At 42.9% G+C, this 18,681-nt stretch overlaps 1 protein-coding gene across 1 annotated transcript in view; it reads right to left on the bottom strand.

Moving 5' to 3' along the window:
* TTC21B (tetratricopeptide repeat domain 21B) overlaps positions 1-18,681 on the bottom strand; it is a 96,373-nt gene that overhangs the window by 36,836 nt on the left and 40,856 nt on the right. Inside the window, exons 8-13 of the mRNA XM_077272802.1 lie at positions 17,353-17,451; positions 14,880-15,072; positions 13,287-13,384; positions 12,845-13,045; positions 9,017-9,146; positions 4,418-4,575 (exon numbers count right to left, since the gene is read on the bottom strand). Coding sequence (XP_077128917.1) covers positions 4,418-4,575; positions 9,017-9,146; positions 12,845-13,045; positions 13,287-13,384; positions 14,880-15,072; positions 17,353-17,451 — 879 coding nt within the window. The remainder of the gene's footprint in view (positions 1-4,417; positions 4,576-9,016; positions 9,147-12,844; positions 13,046-13,286; positions 13,385-14,879; positions 15,073-17,352; positions 17,452-18,681) is intronic.

The following is an 18,681-nucleotide window of genomic DNA, read 5'->3' as shown; positions in this document are numbered from 1 at the left end:
ATTTTTCATTTTTACAACAAAATTTACAAAACCATTTTTTTTAGGGACCACCTCACATTTGAAGTCAGTTTGAGGGTTCTATATGGCTGAAAATACCCAAAAGTGACACCATTCTAAAAACTGCACCCCTCAAGGTGCTCAAAACCACATTCAAGAAGTTTATTAACCCTTCAGGTGTTTCACAGCAGCAGAAGCAACATGGAAGGAAAAAATTAACATTTAACTTTTTAGTCACAAAAATGATCTTTTTGCAACAATTTTTTTATTTTCCCAAGGGTAAAAGGAGAAACTGGACCACGATTGTTGTTGTCCAATTTGTCCTGAGTACGCTGATACCTCATATGTGGAGGTAAACCACTGTTTGGGCGCACGGCAGGGCTCGGAAGGGAAGGAGCGCCATTTGACTTTTTGAATGAAAAATTGGCTCCAATCTTTAGCGGACACCATGTCACGTTTGGAGAGCCCCCGTGTGCCTAAACATTGGAGCTCCCCCACAAGTGACCCCATTTTGGAAACTAGACCCCCCAAGGAACTTATCTAGAAGCATATTGGGCACTTTAAACCCCCAGGTGCTTCACAAATTAATCCGTAAAAATGATAAACCACTTTTTTTTTCGCAAAAAAATTATTTTAGCCTCAATTTTTTCATTTTCACATGGGCAACAGGATAAAATGGATCCTAAAATTTGTTGGACAATTTCTCCTGAGTACGCCGATACCTCATATGTGGGGGTAAACCACTGTTTGGGCACATGGTAAGGCTCGGAAGGGAAGGAGCGCCATTTGACTTTTTCAATGAAAAATTATCTCCATCGCTAGCGGACACCATGTCAGGTTTGGAGAGCCCCTGTGTGCCTAAACATTGGAGCTCCTCCACATGTGACCCCATTTTGGAAACTAGACCCCCCAAGGAACTTATCTAGAAGCATAGTGAGCACTTTAAACCCTCAGGTGCTTCACAAATTGATCCGTAAAAATGAAAAAGTGCTTTTTTTTCACACAAAATTTCTTTTAGCCTCAATTTTTTCATTTTCACATGGGCAACAGGATAAAATGGATCCTAAAATATGTTGGGCAATTTCTCCTGAGTACGCTGATACCTCATATGTGGGGGTAAACCACTGTTTGGGTGCACGTCAAGGCTCGGAAGGGAAGGCGCGCCATTTGACTTTTTGAATGGAAAATTAGCTTCAATCATTAGCGGACACCATGTCGCGTTTGGAGAGCCCCTGTGTGCCTAAACATTGGAGCTCCCGCACAAGTGACCCCATTTTGGAAATTAGACCTCCCAAGGAACTAATCTAGATGTGTGGTGAGCACTTTGAACCCCCAAGTGCTTCACAGAAGTTTATAACGCAGAGCCATGAAAATAAAAAATAATTTTTCTTTTCTCAAAAATGATTTTTTAGCCCACAATTTTTTATTTTCCCAAGGGTAACAGGAGAAATTGGACACCAAAAGTTGTTTTCCAGTTTCTCCTGAGTACGCGGATACCCCATATGTGGGGGTAAACCACTGTTTTGGCACACATCGGGGTTCGGAAGGGAAGTAGTGACGTTTTGAAATGCAGACTTTGATGGAATGCTCTGCGGGCGTCACGTTGCGTTTGCAGAGCCCCTGATGTGCCTAAACAGTAGGAACTCCCCACAAGTGACCCCACTTTGGAAACTAGACCCCCAAGGGAACTTATCTAGATGTGTGGTGAGCACTTTGAACCCCCAAGTGCTTCACAGAAGTTTATAACGCAGAGCCGTGAAAATAATAAATGTGTTTTCTTTCCTCAAAAATATTTTTTTAGCCCAGAATTTTTTAATTTTCCCAAGGGTAACAGGAGAAATTTGACCCCAAAAGTTGTTGTCCAGTTTTTCCTGAGTACGCTGATACCCCATATGTGGGGGTAAACCACTGTTTGGGCACATGCCGGGGCTCGGAAGGGAAGTAGTGACAATTTGGAATGCAGACTTTGATGGAATGGTCTGCAGGCATCATGTTACTTTTGCAGAGCCCCTGATGTGCCTAAACAGTAGAAACCTCCCACAAGTGACCCCATTTTGGAAACTAGACCCCCCATAGAAATTATCTAGATGTGTGGTGAGCACGTTCAACCCCCAAGTGCTTCACAGAAGTTTACAACGCAGAGCCATGAAAATAAAAAATAATTTTTCTTTCCTCAAAAAAGATGTTTTAGAAAGCAATTTTTTATTTTCACAAGGGTAACAGGAGAAATTGGACCCCAATATTTGTTGCCCAGTTTGTTGTGAGTACGCTGGTACCCCATATGTGGGGGTAAACCACTGTTTGGGCGCACGTCAGGGCTCGGAAGGGAAGTAGTGACATTTGAAATGCAGAATTTGATGGAATGGTCTGCGGGCGTCACGTTGCATTTGCAGAGCCCCTGATGTGCCTAAACAGTAGAAACACCCCATAAGTGACCCCATTTTGGAAACTAGACCCCCCAAAGAACTTATCTAGATGTGTGGTGAGCACGTTCAACCCCCAAGTGCTTCACAGAAGTTTACAACGCAGAGCCGTGAAAATAAAAAATCATTTTTCTGTCCTCAAAAATTATGTTTTAGCAAGTAATTTTTTATTTTCGCAAGGGTAACAGGAGAAATTGGACCCCAATAGTTGTTGCCCAGTTTGTCCTGAGTATGCTGGTACCCCATATGTGGGGGTAAACCACTGTTTGGGCACACTTCGGGGCTTGGAAGGGAGGGAGCACCATTTGACTTTTTGAACGCAAGATTGGCTGGAATCAATGGTGGCGCCATGTTGCGTTTGGAGACCCCTGATGTGCCTAAACAGTGGAAACCCCTCAATTGTAACTTCAACACTAACCCCAACACACCCCTAACCCTAATCCCAACTGTAGCCATAACCCTAATCACAACCCTAACCCCAACACACCCCTAACCAGAACCCTAACCCCAACACACCCGTAACCCTAATCCCAACCCTAACCCTAATCCTAACCCTAATCCCAACCCTAACCACAACTGTAACCCCAACACACCCCTAACCCTATCCTTAACCCTAACCACAAGCCTAATCTTAACCCTATTTCCAACCCTAGCCCTAATTCCAACCCTAACTCTAATTCCAACCCTAACCCTTAGGCTATGTTCCCACTTTGCGGATTCGTGTGAGATTTTTCCGCACCATTTTTGAAAAATCCGCAGGTAAAAGGCACTGCGTTTTACCTGTGGATTTACAGCGGAATTCCAGTGTTTTTTTTGTGCGGATTTCACCTGCGGATTCCTATTGAGGAACAGGTGTAAAACGCTGCGGAATCCCCACAAAATTGACATGCTGCGGAAAATACAACACAGCGTTTCTGCACGGTATTTTCCGCACCATGGGCACAGCGGATTTGGTTTTCCATAGGTGTACATGGTACTGTAAACCTGATGGAAAACTGCTACGAATTCGCAGCGGCCAATCCGTTGCGGATCCGCGGCCAATCTGCTTCGGATCCGCAGCCAATCCGCTGCGGATTCGCAGCCAAATCCGCACTGTGTGCACATGCCCTAAACCTACCCCTAACCCTACCCCTAACCCTAACCCTAGTTCTAACCCTAACCCTAGTAGAAAAAGAAAAAAAAATATTTTATTTATTTTTATTATTGTCCCTACCTATGGGGGTGATAAGGGGGGGGGGTCATTTACTATTTTTTTTATTTTGATCACTGTGATAGGCTATATCGCAGTGATCAAAATATATCTGAAACGAATCTGCCTTCCGGCAGATTCGGCGGGCGCACTGAGCATGCGCCCGCCATTTTGGAAGATGGCGGCGCCCATGGAGGAGACGGACCGACACCGGGAGGCCCAGTAAGTATGAGGGGGGGTGATCGGATCACGGGGGGGGGGACCGGAGCACAGGGGCAGCGGACAGGACGACGGGGGAACGGACAGGACCACTTAGGGGGGCGGACCACATAACGGAGGACTGGGGAGGAGATCGGTGGGTGTGGGGGGGTACAGATTAGGTTTTCCAGCCATGGCCGATGATATTGCAGCATCGGCCATGGCTGGATTGTAATATTTCACCGTTTTTTTGGGTGAAATATTACAAATCGCTCTGACTGGCAGTTTCACTTTCAACAGCCAATCAGAGCGATCGTAGCCACGAGGGGGTGAAGCCACCCCCCCTGGGCTGAAGCACCACTCCCCCCTGTCCCTGCAGATCGGGTGAAATTGGAGTTAACCCTTTCACCCGATCTGCAGGGACGCGATCCCTCCATGACGCATACGCTGCGTCACCGGTCGGATTGGCACCGACTTTCATGACGCAGCATATGCGTCAAAGGTCGGGAAGGGGTTAAGCACCTACACTACATACATTTAGGAAGGATTAGGGATTAACAGTTGTGTCAGGAGCGCTTCTTTAACTATCAGATTTTTTTAAAGAACTCACCTCAAAGCTATAACTCAAGCAGAGCTCTAAAGAGTGGGAACACAGCTTTAAGTTGTCCTGGTATAAATAGACCTGGGCCATCAGAAGATGGGCGTCAGCGTACGACGGGTTATGTTCAAGGCAGTGCTGAAGGCTACTCTGAGCGGCATCAACGTCACCTAAAGAAAGAAAATCATTAGTGATATGGCGCTACCACCGAAACCCAAAAAAGTAAAGTAACCGTCGCACATTTATTTTAAAGTGAATCTGTCACTTCCCCCAAATGCAAATGAAACTAAATGGCCCCTATATAAAAAAAATAAAAATACCCTCAGGCTCTGGGCACACACAGGGTTTTTTTTGTTTTGTTTTTTGAGGCAGTCATAAATGACAAGTTTACTAAAGGAATCTGCTTCAGGAAATCCTCCTCCTTTGAGTTCGGGTTGAGAAGTTTTTAGAGCGATTTTGGAAGAGGTTTTTTTGCAGTCTTCTGATTGAAAAGTGTCCAGTTTAGGGTAAATTCCTTCTTGTAGAAGTGACAAGAACTAATTTTTCAAAAGTTGAAGAGGGGAGAAAAAAAAACGCTCTAAAGACTGAACGCATGAACCAGCAAAGTGGTTTTACAAAATAAATGAATAAGGAGAGTCTTCCAAAAGTTTTTGAAGTCATTTTTCAGGAGTATTTTTTTTTTTAAAAGTGGACTCGCTCTAAAAACTCCTCAATAAACTCAGTGTGCACATTCATATCAACGGTTATAATAATAATAATAATAATAATAATTTTTATTTATATAGCGCCAACATATTCCGCAGCGCTTTACAACTTATAGAGGGGACTTATACAGACAACAGACATTACAGCATAACAGAAATCACAGTTCAAAACAGATACCAGGAGGAATGAGGGCCCTGCTGCTCGCAAGCTTACAATCTATGAGGAAAAGGGGAGACACAAGAGGTGGATGGAACGGTTCTTAACACACCTGAAAAATGGCAAGATAATTTTAAGACATCTAAGTGTATTAATCCTTAACGATAGTGTTCAGAAAACGTGTTTAACCCCCCTGAACCACGAGCCTGTCATCACCTTCATGACCAGCCCAAATTTTACAATTCTGACTATTTACAGTTCCAATAACTCTGGAACGCTTCAACGTATCCCAGTGATTCGAAGATCGTTTTCTTCCTGACATGTTCTACTCCATGTTAGTGGTACACTTTGGAGGATATAATTTGTGTTCATTTATGAAAATAGTGAAACATTTTTCAGAAAATGTCGCAATTTTCAAACTTTGAATTTTTATGCCCTTAAACCAAATAGTTATACCACACAAAATAAATAACATTTACCATGTCTACTTTACATCAGCACCATTTTTTAAAATATTTTTTTGTTAGGAAGTTAGAAGGGTTAAAAGTTAATCAGCAATATCTAATTTTTCCAACATTGTTGACAAAATTACAGTTTTTTTCAATAAAATATTGCTTTGGCCTCAACTTTTTAATTTTCAAAAAAGGAATAATAGGAGTAAAAGAAAGGTAAAAGTTGTTACACAACTTCTCCTGAGTACGCCAATACTCATATGTGATCGAAAACCACTTTTGAGGCAAGTGCAAAGCTCAGCCAGGCAGTAGCATCGTATTGGAGTTCAAATTTTGCTGGACTAGTTTAAGGGTGCCATGTCATATTGGCAGAGCCCCTGAAATGCCAGAATAGCAGAACTCCACATAAGTGACCCCATTTTACAAACTGTACCCCTCAATTAATTCATTTAAGGGTTCGGTGATCATTTTGACATCACAGGTGTGTCACAAAATTGGGCAGTGAAGGAAAAAAATATATACATTTTTACCACAAAAATGTTATTTTAGCCCCAGATTTTCACACTGGGAAATGAGTAAAAATGGCACCAAAATGTGTCCCTCAATTTCTGCTGAATGTACAAATACTCCATATGTTGCTGTACGGAGGACAGAGCACTATTTGCCTCTTGGAGTACACATTGTCACAGAATAGTTTGTGGACTCCATATACAGAGTCCTTAAATGCTAGAGGAGAAGTATCCCCCCTCACATGACTCGATTTTGGAAATTATACCTTTGCGAATTTATCTACAGGTTTAGTGACAATTCCGACTCCATGGCTGTTTTCCAACAACAAGCAGCAGTGGATGTTGCTGATTGAAAATTGCAAATCTGCCATTGTAGTGCTTATGTATATTGTAGTGGCCAGTACGTTGTAGTGACCAGTACGTTGTAGTGACCAGTACGTTGTAGTGACCAGTACGTTGTAGTGACCAGTACGTTGTAGTGACCAGTACGTTGTAGTGACCAGTACGTTGTAGTGACCAGTACGTTGTAGTGGCCAGTACACTGTGCCCAGCTCAAGCTTCTGGACACATGCACCCGTAAATTAGGCGGGCTCTCAACGCTACAAGTGCCAAACATGTGGACAGTAAATGTGGTTTAGGTACAATGTGGGGATCAGAAGGGAGAGGGCATTTGGATTTGGGAGAGAATTCGCTGGATTTCTTTTGGGGGCAGAGGAGCCATAGTGGTTTTCCAGAGCCTTTGTACTACCAATAACATGTAAGGCTAGGTTCACATTGCGTTAGGGCAATCCGTTTAGCGCTAGCGGATTGCGCTAACGCAATGTTTATTTAGGGGCCGCGTTCAGGGGTCGCGTTAACGTCCCCGCTCTCGCAGATCCCCGATCTGCGAGAGCGGGGAACGGACCTCGGGCGCGCCGCGGACGCTGCAAGCAGCGTCCGAGGCGCGTCACAGAAGAACGGCACATCACTAGCGCGAGCCGAAAAAGGCACGCGCTAGTGATGCGCTGCAGGCGAAATTTACATTGCTGTCAATGGGTGCGCTAACGGACCCGTTGCACGGCGTTAATTGCGACATTTTCGCCGTGCAACGCTGTCCGTTAGCGATCACCCACTAACGCAATGTGAACCTAGCCTAAGCCCCCTATATTTCCGTTAACAAATGACGTAGCTGAGCCGCAACTTGCTTTGTTTGTGGACTGAGTTGTAGGTTTTGTTAGGAACATTTCACATAACGTTTGGGATCACATTTATCCAGCGCTCTGCGCTGAGCCCTTATATCAGGTTGACATCCAAATTTCTAAGTGACGCGATTCAGATAAAACCCCCGAGGGATCCATTCACTATAATGAGGCAGCAAAGTTACTCTGGACTCCGTTTGGCCTCTTTTCATGGACGTCTTTCTTTTCAGAAGTGAACAAAACTATGGCCGATGGTACATATACGCACACTTAAAAAGACGCACACCGCCGGATCATAGGTCAGACGGCGTCCACAGGCTCTCGATCTGCCTCAATATAGGGAATCTTCTGCCGAGATTATGTCTGAATAACATATTCCTGAGATTTACACGGAAACCCCAGTGCAAGTGCTCAGCGCAGAACGCAGGATAAATGTGCGCCGAGCCTTACTGCGATCTTTGTGAAGCAAAATGAAAAAAATCAACAGCAGAACAAGAATTGTTTTTATTTATTTTTTAAGCTTTTTCTAGTACGGTATAAGTGATAAGACATATTTATCCTTTGGGTTGGTGTGATTACAACGATACTAGATTTATAGAGTTTTTTATGTTTGCTGCAATCAGACACTAAAAATTATTTTTTTACAAAACAAATTTTTGCATCGCCATAATGTGAGAACTATAATTTTTCCATATTTTGGCTGACAGAGTCATATGAGGGCTTGTTTTTTGCGGGACAAGTTAACATTTTTATCGGTACCATTTTTGGGCATACAACAAAGCAGAACGAACTAAAACCAGCAATTCAGGAATTGTTTTTTTTTTTTTTTTTTTAAGTTGTTCCGCGTGTGGTAAGATTGCTAAGGTAACTTTATTCTTCGGATCAGTACAATTACAGGGATACTACATTTATATTTTTTTATGTTTGCCACTTTTACACAATAAAAACATTTTTTTTTTTAGAAGAAAGAATGGTTTTTGCATCACTTTAATCTGAGAGCTATAACTTTTCTATTTCTCTGCTGCTGGAGCTGTATGGCATCTTGTTTTTTTGCGGAAAAAGATGGCATTTTCAAATGATTGTAGTATTTAGGCTGTGTGCACATGTTGCAGATTTTTCGCGTTTTTTCGCTATAAAAATGCGAAAAAACGCATACATTATGCATCCCATCATTTAGAATGCATTCTGCAATTTTTGTGCACATGATGCGTTTTTTTCCGTGAAAAAAACGCACCGCGGTAAAAAATGGAGCATGTTCATTAATTTTGCTTATTTTTTGCGGATTTCCCACTATATTATTGCATTGGGAACCTTCGGAAAAATCCACACCAAAAATGCGGTAAAAACACTCAAAAAACGCATGCAGATTTCTTGCAGAAAATGTCCGGCTTTGCTCAGGAAATTTCTGCAAGAAATCCTGAACCTGTGCACATAGCCTTAACGATAGGCGCCGGGTGCTCAGCTTAAGTGATAGCATTTCAGTGTTTGGCCACACCATGGGGAAACCAGCGCCTATACTCAGTTTGAACAGTCATTATGTGCTGACAGAGTCCCTTTAACTGTGTGTTTTGAATGGATGGTGAGTGCGATAGACTATAGGTTTAGACATACCTGCTAAATATTTCACCTTTGCAATTAGAAACACGGCTTGATGAAGGCCAGGAGCTGTTTTTACTACAGTTTCCAGAACAGAGGTGCAATTCTTCAACAGGGGAGAGACCGGCTGCCCAGCAGCCGGAGGCTGAAGAGAAAAAAAATTGGCTGTGTAAAACAGATATGGTAATTAATTTCAGTTAAATACAACAAGTAAGGTTACAGACTGATTTAAAAGATACCCTTATAGGAATAGGGTGAAGTAAAAAAAAAAAAAATAAAATAAAAAAAACAACTTACCGTATATACTCGAGTATAATTTTTAAGGCTGAAAATGCCCCTCTCGGCTTATACTCGAGTCATACCCAGGGGCAGGCAGGGGAGGTGGAGTGGCAGCTGTCTAAGCATACTCACCTGCTCCTGGCGCAGTCCCTGGTTCCCCGGCGCCAGCAGCTTCTTCCTGTAGTGAGCGGTCACATGGTACCGCTCATTACAGTAATGAATATGGACCCCACTCCACTCCCATAGGGGTGGAGCCACATATTCAATACTGTAATGAGCGGTACCATGTGACCGCTCAATACAGGAAGAAGCTGCCGGCGCCGGGGAACCAGGGACCGCGCCAGGAGCAGGTGAGTATAACGCAGTGCGCGATATTCACCTGTTCCCCCGTTCCACCGACGCTGCGTCTTCCCCGTCCTCTGAACTGACGCTCAGGTCAGAGGACACGATTAATGTGCCCGCCGCCCTCTGCCTTAACAGTCAGTGCAGAGAACGGGGAATGGGGAGCAGGTGAATATAGCAAGTGCCGGGGGCCTGAGCGACGAGAGGTGAGTATGCGATTTTTTTTTTTTTTAGTCGCAGCAACAGCACATGGGGCAAATGTCTACATGGAGCATCTTATGGGGCCATAATTAATGTTTGTGCAGCTTTATATGGGGCAAATGTCTACATGGAGCATCTCATGGGGCATAATCAATGTTTGTGGAGCATTATATGGGGCAAATATCTTTATGGAGCATCTTATGGGGCATAATCAACGTTTGTGCAGCATTATACGGGGCAAATGTCTGTATGGAGCATCTTATGGGGGCATAATCAGCATTTGTGCAGCATTATGTGGGGCATATTTTAATATGGAGCATCTTATGGGGCCCATCATAAACTTTATGGAGCATTATATGGGGCTCCTGATTCAATATGGATATTCAAAAACTACTGATGTCTCAAGTAATTTTACTTTTATTGGTATCTATTTTTATTTTTGACATTTACCTGTAGCTGCTGCATTTTCCACCCTAGGCTTATACTCGAGTCATTAAGTTTTCCCAGTTTTTTGTGGCAAAATTAGGGGTCTCGGCTTATACTCGGGTCGGCTTATACTCGAGTATATACGGTATACTCATCTCCTTGACTGATACTGCTCTCTCTGCCCTCAGCCCCCTGCGCCGACTCCTGCATATTCTGGCATCAACATCCAGTGAAGCGCACCACAAAAACACTGCAGCCAATCATTGGTTGCAGATCAACTGCAACCGCCACATTTTGTAAAAATGGAAAGAAACTTCTCTCATTCTGTTTGAAGGTAATGTTAAGTCTGCAGTAGATTTGGCAGCCATTGATTGGCTGCAGCAGTCACATGGCGTGCAGCACCGGAAGTAGATGCAAGAAACTGATGAGAGGCATAAGACCAGGTGCAGAGGAGCAGCGCCAGTCTTGGAAGTGAGAGTAAAAGTTATTTTTTACACCCTGGACACATATCTTTAACAACAGCAGACAAGCCTTTTAAGTGAAGCCAGGATCAGTATATAAAGGCCTGGCATATTTTTCACAAACAGCATCAACCCCGAATATAGGATGTGTCTGTTACTGCAGCTCAACCTTACTGAACAGAATGAAGCTGCACAGCAATAGAAGATACGGCGTACGGTCTAACATTGGTGTGGTTCAGGAAAAGAAGCTTTTTATCATCGGGGGCAATCCCTTTAAAATTTCATACACCGAATAAATCCTTCTTTGCTCAGCATTTTGTGACTGCCACTGGAAGTCACAGTATGTGGACAAAAGTAATGTGCCACCCTCAACATCACAATACAGGAGCTGTTCTGACCTCCTATTCCAAGGCACACCTACAGGAGCTGTTCTGACCTCCTCCTATTCCACATCACTAATACAGGAGCTATTCTGACCTCCTATTCCACATCACTAATACAGGAGCTATTCTGACCTCCTATTCCACATCACTAATACAGAAGCTGTTCTGACCTCCTCCTATTCCACATCACAATACAAGAGCTATTCTGACCACCTATTCCACATTACAAATACAGAAGCTGTTCTGACCTCCTATTCCACATCACTAATACAGAAGCTGTTCTGACCTCCTCCTATTCCACATCACAAATACAGAAGCTGTTCTGACCTCCTATTCCACATCACTAATACAGGAGCTATTCTGACCTCCTAATCCACATCACACCTACAGGAGCTGTTCTGACCTCCTATTCTACATCTATGGATCTTTTATCTTCACAGCTATAACATATTCCCTTTTCTGGAAAGACGGTCTACAAGATTTTGGAGATGTCTACAGAAATATTTGCCAATTCATCCAAAAAAGCATTTGTACAGTCAGACACAGATGTTGGTGGAGAGGCCGGGATCACAATCTCCACTTTAGTTCATCCATTCAGCTGATGGATGGGGATGCTTTTGTGCATTGGGGCACAGTAATGGGGAACAGAAAAGGTCCTTCCCCAAACTGTTCCCACAAAGTTGGAAGCCACAATTGTCCAAAATGTCTTGTGCTGAAGCATTAAGCTTTCCCTTCACCAGAACTAATAGGCAAAATCCGAGCCCTGAAAAACGACCGAACAGCATCATCCCTTCTCCACTAAACTTTACAGCTGGCACAATGCAGTCATGCAGGTAACATTGTCTAGGCATTTGCTAAACCCAGACTTTTGCATCAGATGCCAGATAGAAAAGATTAATCAGTCACTTCAGATTACAAGTATCTACTGCTCTAGAAACCAGTGATGGTGGCTTTATACCACCCCATCTGAAGCCCGGCATTGTGCTTGGTGATGTAAGGCATCATGCAGCTGCTCGACTATGAAGCTCCCTGCGGGGGGCGTAGTGTTTGTGCTGATCTTAATACCAAAAGCAGGTTAAGACACTACAGTTATTGAGTCAGCAAAGTTTTTTTGACTTTATGCCATCTGCCCCTCAGCACTCGGTGACCCGCACTCTATAACATTATGTTGGCTTCAATTTGTGGCCATGTTGCTGTGGTTTCTAAATGCTTCTACTTTTTTAATAATGTCACTCACAATTGAAGTAAAGAAGAAATGCCTTGAATGGACTAGACATTCTGTCATGTTAGTAAAGGAGGAGAACATAACAAGGGGCTGGATGTTATACACCGGGGGCGAGGATCCGAATGTTATACACTGGGGGCGAGGGGCCGGATGTTATACACGAGGGGCCGGATGTTATACACCGGGGGGCGAGGGGCCGGATGTTATACACCGGGGGGCGAGGGGCCGGATGTTATACACCGGGGGGCGAGGGGCCGGATGTTATACACCGGGGGCGAGGGGCCGGATGTTATACACCGGGGGTGAGGGGCCGGATGTTATACTCCGGGGGGCAAGGAGCCGGATGTTATACACCGGGGGCGAGGGGCCGGATGTTATACACCGGGGGCAAGGGGCTGGATGTCATGTAATGGAGACCACAAAAGTTCAAATTGAAACCATTGAGGGTTGAACAATATGCCAAAGATAAAAAAAATAATTTATTTTACCAAAATTACATCTTTATGCAATGACAGATTCACTTTACCTGGTTGGGACAAAAGTTTAAATATTCCCTTATTATTTCAAGCAAGAAATCTGGGTTCAACATCTCAAAGTACTGGATACTAAGAGGCAACCCTTGCAAAGAGGAGAAGTGATTGTCCAGGACGTCATTTAACAAATGGATAACCTCTTCTTGGTTCTTCTGCTTCTTCATAGCCAAAACAGCTCGCAGGTAAGACAATTCCTGAAAAAGAAAAGACTTTACATTTAGCAGAACAGGCATAGATAGGCAATGGGGAGAGACAGTGGAGGCTGTAGGATCATTCACCTGACTGATCTCTAATGTGTATGGCCAGCTTTAGTTTAGTTTTGTATACGATAATTTATAAATATCTTAAAATGTAGCTTAAGTACCCCCCTCCCCAAAAAAAGGTAGTGTTTTCAGATCACATATGACGGCGCATTGCAGGAGTTTTCTGACTCACCCCAGATTTTCCAATAGACTGCTGAATCTCCATTAGAAACTCCAGCTGCTGGTCGGCATCTTGTAGCTGTCCCTCCAGTATCTGACATCTGATAATACCTACGAAACGTAGCAAAACAGGTCAGTTTCTGACAAAATATTACAAAATGGCTGATCTGCATGCGGGATGCTATAGAGATGGAGACGCTATCACATTGATATACATAATACTGGGAAACGCTGCTATAAAACATGTATTTTATTCATTGAAACACCTGTTTAGTTGCATATGAGTCCAGTGGGCGGCGCTATTTGGTGATTGACAGTCTGCTCCAGTGGAATAAGCTCCTCATCACTTCTTTGTAAACTGGAGGTTTGAAACGCTGCAGTGTTTCATAGAAATACATAATGTGAAAGTCGCTGGAGGACAGGCCGCACAGGAGACTAGTCAGACTGGCGGGTTACAGGAGCTTCTCCCCAACGGTGTCGGTGATCACAGGTCTCTCCCAAAACACACAAGCAAAGGGAGACCAGTCCATCACTGACAGCCGGCGGGAAGAAGCTGCCGGGGACCTGTCTCTCTGACTACTTTCCCATGTAGCTTGAATCCCTGCAAATTTTAGGCTATGTGCACACGTTCAGGATTTTTCGCGTTTTTTTCGTGTTTTTTATGCCGCTTTCCGAGGAAAAAAACGCTAAAAAAAAAACCTTGCATAAGCATCCCATCATTTTTAATGCATTCTGCAATTTTTGTTCACATGATGCGTTTTTTTCAGCGAAAAAACGCATTGCGGTTAAAATTGCAGCATGTTCATTAATTTTGCGGATTTTTCGCTATATTATTGCATTGGGAAGCTCCAGAAAAAAAAAACGCAAAAAATCTGCAAACAAAAAAAAGCACAAAAAACGCGGGCGGATTTTCTGCAGAAAAAGTCCGGTTTTGTGCAGGAAAACTCTGCAGACATTCCTGAACGTGTGCACATAGCCTAAAAGTATGTTTCGGAGTCAAATACACCCGTGGATCAGGCAGCATGTACGGTATTCAGCTGTCCGTTGAAATAAAACACAATTACATTTTGTATCTTTGTCACTTCATGGTTTTTTTTACCTTTCTTCTCTCATATCATGAGTTAAGATTGTTCTTATTTTCATGACTTACGGTAATTATGCAAATTTTATTTTACTCGATCATTTTTTTGTCCATGAGATTTGCTGTCACATAAGCCACATCTCCCATGGCTATAATCATATTGACTGGAAAAAATATATATCAATGAATGATGACAATCATCACGTGTTTGTGTTCAGACAGAATAATGTCAGATGTCATTTAGTGATTTTTTTTAAATACAGAAAAATCTTTTTATAATGTGTTTGGGGTGGACGCGGATAATTGGAATAAATATAATGTGGCGTTCAAAGATTGCCGCACCCCAGAAGAAGCTGAAGTGGTGAAACTCGAGTTTGGCTTTACATGATGTCTTATACGCTGCTTTTAATAGATATTTTCTAAGAACAATAAAATATATGTATTGTGCTACTTCAATATTGTTGGGCCTTTTGGCTGTGAAGATAAGAATTATTCTAGATCACCCCCATTAATATGCCTTCTCACCCGTTAGTGCGGAGACGCTCGACTCATCCAGACTCATTGCCGCTTTGTACCACTTTAATGCTTCTTTAACCCGCCCTTGCAGAACAAGTTGGTAGCCAAGCTCTGTGGCCATTGTAGCGTCTTGAGGATCCAAATTAACCGCACGTTCCACCAAGGTTTGGGTTTGCTGAAGGAGGAGTTGGTTACGTTCACACTAGAGCAGAATTATATTAAACAAATGAAGGGGGGGTTCAGATTTCCACTTAATTGCAGTCGATATTATGAGCGGCATCTCCTGTCACATCCAATGAACATTAAAGCACACAATTCCAGCAAGACATACAGATAAGGAATACATGTTTTTGGAGCATTTTAATACCGGGATAGCCACTTCATGTGGACAATTTCCTTTCTTTGTTTTTTTTTACTTTAATCATGTACTTGGGGCTCAAAAATAATTTTTGCAATTGAGTTTTTATAAAACAAAATTACCATTTGTTTTCTACAGTCTCAGTGTTTATTGCTGGCTACAGAATGAGTTAACTGACAAAACGCTTATAACTCTAAGTCTAAGGCCATGTTCAGTATTTCACATCAGTATTTGTAAGCCAAAACCAGGAGTGGGTGATAAATACAGAAGTGGTGATGGGTTTCTATTATACTTTTCCTCTGATTGTTCCACTCCTGGTTTTCGCTTACAAATACTGATATAAAATACTGAAAGTGTGTGAACGTGGCCTTATTCTGACCCCCTCTCAAGTAATTTATGACGATACACCACATCAAAGTTAAATGTGCAGGGAAAAAAAGAGTCTGTAAAAGGGCAAATTATACTGCAGATTAAATTAAACCAAAATTGAAAAAAATATGTTTAGTCTGAAGTAAATGTGTTAAAGAAAAAAATGAAGTCTTCAATGGTGGACAACAGCTTTAAAATATTCTGTCTTTCAACAATAATGACACATGACATCAATATGTCATGCCCTCAATGTGCAAGTGGCACACATCCCTCCTAGCTGCACCGACACACATCCCTCCTAGTTGCACCGACACACATCCCTCCTAGTTGCACCGACACACATCCCTCCTAGTTGCACTGGCACACATCCCTCCTAGTTGCACCGACACACATCCCTCCTAGTTGCACCGACACACATCCCTCCTAGCTGCACCGACACACATCCCTCCTAGTTGCACCGACACACATCCCTCCTAGTTGCACCGACACACATCCCTCCTAGTTGCACCGACACACATCCCTCCTAGTTGCACCGGCACACGTCCCTCCTAGTTGCACCGACACACATCCCTCCTAGTTGCACCGACACACATCCCTCCTAGTTGCACCGACACACGTCCCTCCTAGTTGTACCGGCACACGTTCGTCCTAGTTGTACCGGCACACATCCTTTCTAGTTGTACCGGCACATGTCCCTCCTAGTTGTACCGGCACACATCCTTTCTAGTTATACCGGAACATGTCCCTCCTAGTTGTACCGGCACATGTCCCTATTAGTTGTACCGGCACACGTTCTTCCTAGTTGTACCGGCACACATCCTTTCTAGTTATACCGGAACATGTCCCTCCTAGTTGTACCAGCACATGTCCCTATTAGTTGTACCGGCACACGTTCTTCCTAGTTGTACCGGCACACATCCTTTCTAGTTATACCGGAACATGTCCCTCCTAGTTGTACCGGCACATGTTCTTCCTAGTTGTACCGGCACACGTTTTTCCTAGTTGTACCAGGCACAACAAAGACCTTTCCCATACATCGTGACTACTGAAGCAAACAGGGCTGAGCTGCGATAATAAACAGAGTGGTGCTGTTTCTTTAAATTAAATAAGTAATCTGGCTCTACACACTCTCCGGATAGTTTGTGATGCTACACGTACTGTATGGACATCTACAAGTCTCATAAATACGTGTCACATATTGTTTAACTGTTCTGTTTACCCGCAGCTCGTACCTGCGACCGGGCAGATATCGGCCCAGCTCACCTCCCGATACAGAAATGAGCAGAGCCTGGTTACCCCTTTAATGAGACTTGGCTGCAATTTCAGACAATGTCTAAAATCAAAGTTTTTACCAATCCAGGATGTTCATGCAGGTGAGCAGCAGATTTTCCAACCCAACAACTGCAGCTAGAACACCTGCACCACTTTCGCAATGTATGAACATACCTTGAACTATCTTGAACCTATGCACAAATTTTGATTTGGGTCCTCCTCCTACAGTACGGTTCCCTTATCTGTAATGTCAGGGTAACAGTGCACCGTGTTATGCAGCTTTAAGATAGCTGCACATGTGGTTGATTTACCCAGCGCAAAACTACAGTAAATTCCTTGACTCATTGTGCCTAATTGGCCTCAACTCACAGCATTTCATAGGTCTATTCGGATTCCAACACTTCATTGCTTGCTCCACGCTAAACAGTATATTAGGGGACTGAAAAATGTGGAAACATGACAAATGTGAAGTGCAGCGCTTACCATTCTACAAAAGGCCAATGACATGCTATAATACAGATGCGCGTTGTGCGGCTCAAACCGGTCCAAAGCGTTGATTAAATCTCCCAGCTTAGTCGTGGCCTAGAGATAAAACGGCAAATCAGAAAATGTGAACACCACAAATAGATGTCAAGTACGTGTGCACATCGCAATCTAGAGAAACTCCGTGTACCTTTCTAGAGTTATAGAAGACCAGCAATAATGGGAAATGTAAAGTTATTTTGCAAATGAGGGGGCTGAACTGGACCCTTGTCAGCAGTGATCTTGATCTATTCTGTGATGCATTGAAGACAGGATCCTTTCCTCCTCTCTGAAGCCGCTCACATGTCTAGGTGTATCAGTGTCGCGAACTGCGGCCGCTATCAGAAGGCATTGACGAAAGGGGAGATCTGAACATGTACTGGTTGTGGGCCGCTTACTCTTTCATAGGAGCCCCTTTAATTGCTTCTTGTGTGTACAATGATAATCAATGAGTTAATATAAATCTGCAGTCCTATGAAAAATTTCAAACAACACATTCTGATATGTTATCACCATCAGCTGTGCTACAAAACAAGCTGATCTGTTAGATTTATATAAAAAAAATAATAAAGAGCCTTGCAAAATACTTTTAATCGGCATTATTTTTAACGTTTTTAACAACATTTTTAATAAAATAACCTAGAATTAAAGTGTATCCCTACGATGAGCCTATGGGGGGAAGGGCCTTAATTAACTGCACTCCATGTTGCTATGACAGTCAAATTACTTTTTTGTATAATGATAACCAAAGAGTTAATATAGCTTTGCAGTCCTATGTAAAAATACCAAGCTACACATTCTGATACTTCATCTTGTTTTGTGGCACAGCTTATGGTGATACATTTGCAGCAGCCTATAATAAATAGCCTCTCAGACCACTTTCTATTGGTGTCATGTTTCACAATACATTTTTAATAAGGTAAATTAGAATAAACGTGTCTCTCTAGGATGAGTCTATGGGGTGGAGGTAACTTCAGGGGAGGGCTTTAAATAATCGCGCTCCATTTTGCCATGACAGTGAAATGACTATCCAATCAGCTGTCAACATGTAGTGGAAGATACCATATTTTACATTATAGGTGGAGGGTGGTGTCTTCTACATGTTTAATTATTTTTTATTTTGATGAAAAAACATGTGAAACTCAATATATTCTTCTTCAAATGATACATGATATCATTACTATATGTGACTGCATCCGAAAACAGTATTTAGAAGACAGGTGCACTTTAAATAAGAGGTGAATACGCCCCTGCAGAAAGTGGTTCTGACCAGTGAGCGATGGCGTCACA

The sequence above is a fragment of the Ranitomeya variabilis genome, chromosome 7, assembly GCF_051348905.1.
Source record: "Ranitomeya variabilis isolate aRanVar5 chromosome 7, aRanVar5.hap1, whole genome shotgun sequence".
NCBI classification, from domain to species: Eukaryota; Metazoa; Chordata; class Amphibia; order Anura; family Dendrobatidae; genus Ranitomeya; species Ranitomeya variabilis.
This window is presented reverse-complemented; position numbering and strand designations above follow the sequence as displayed.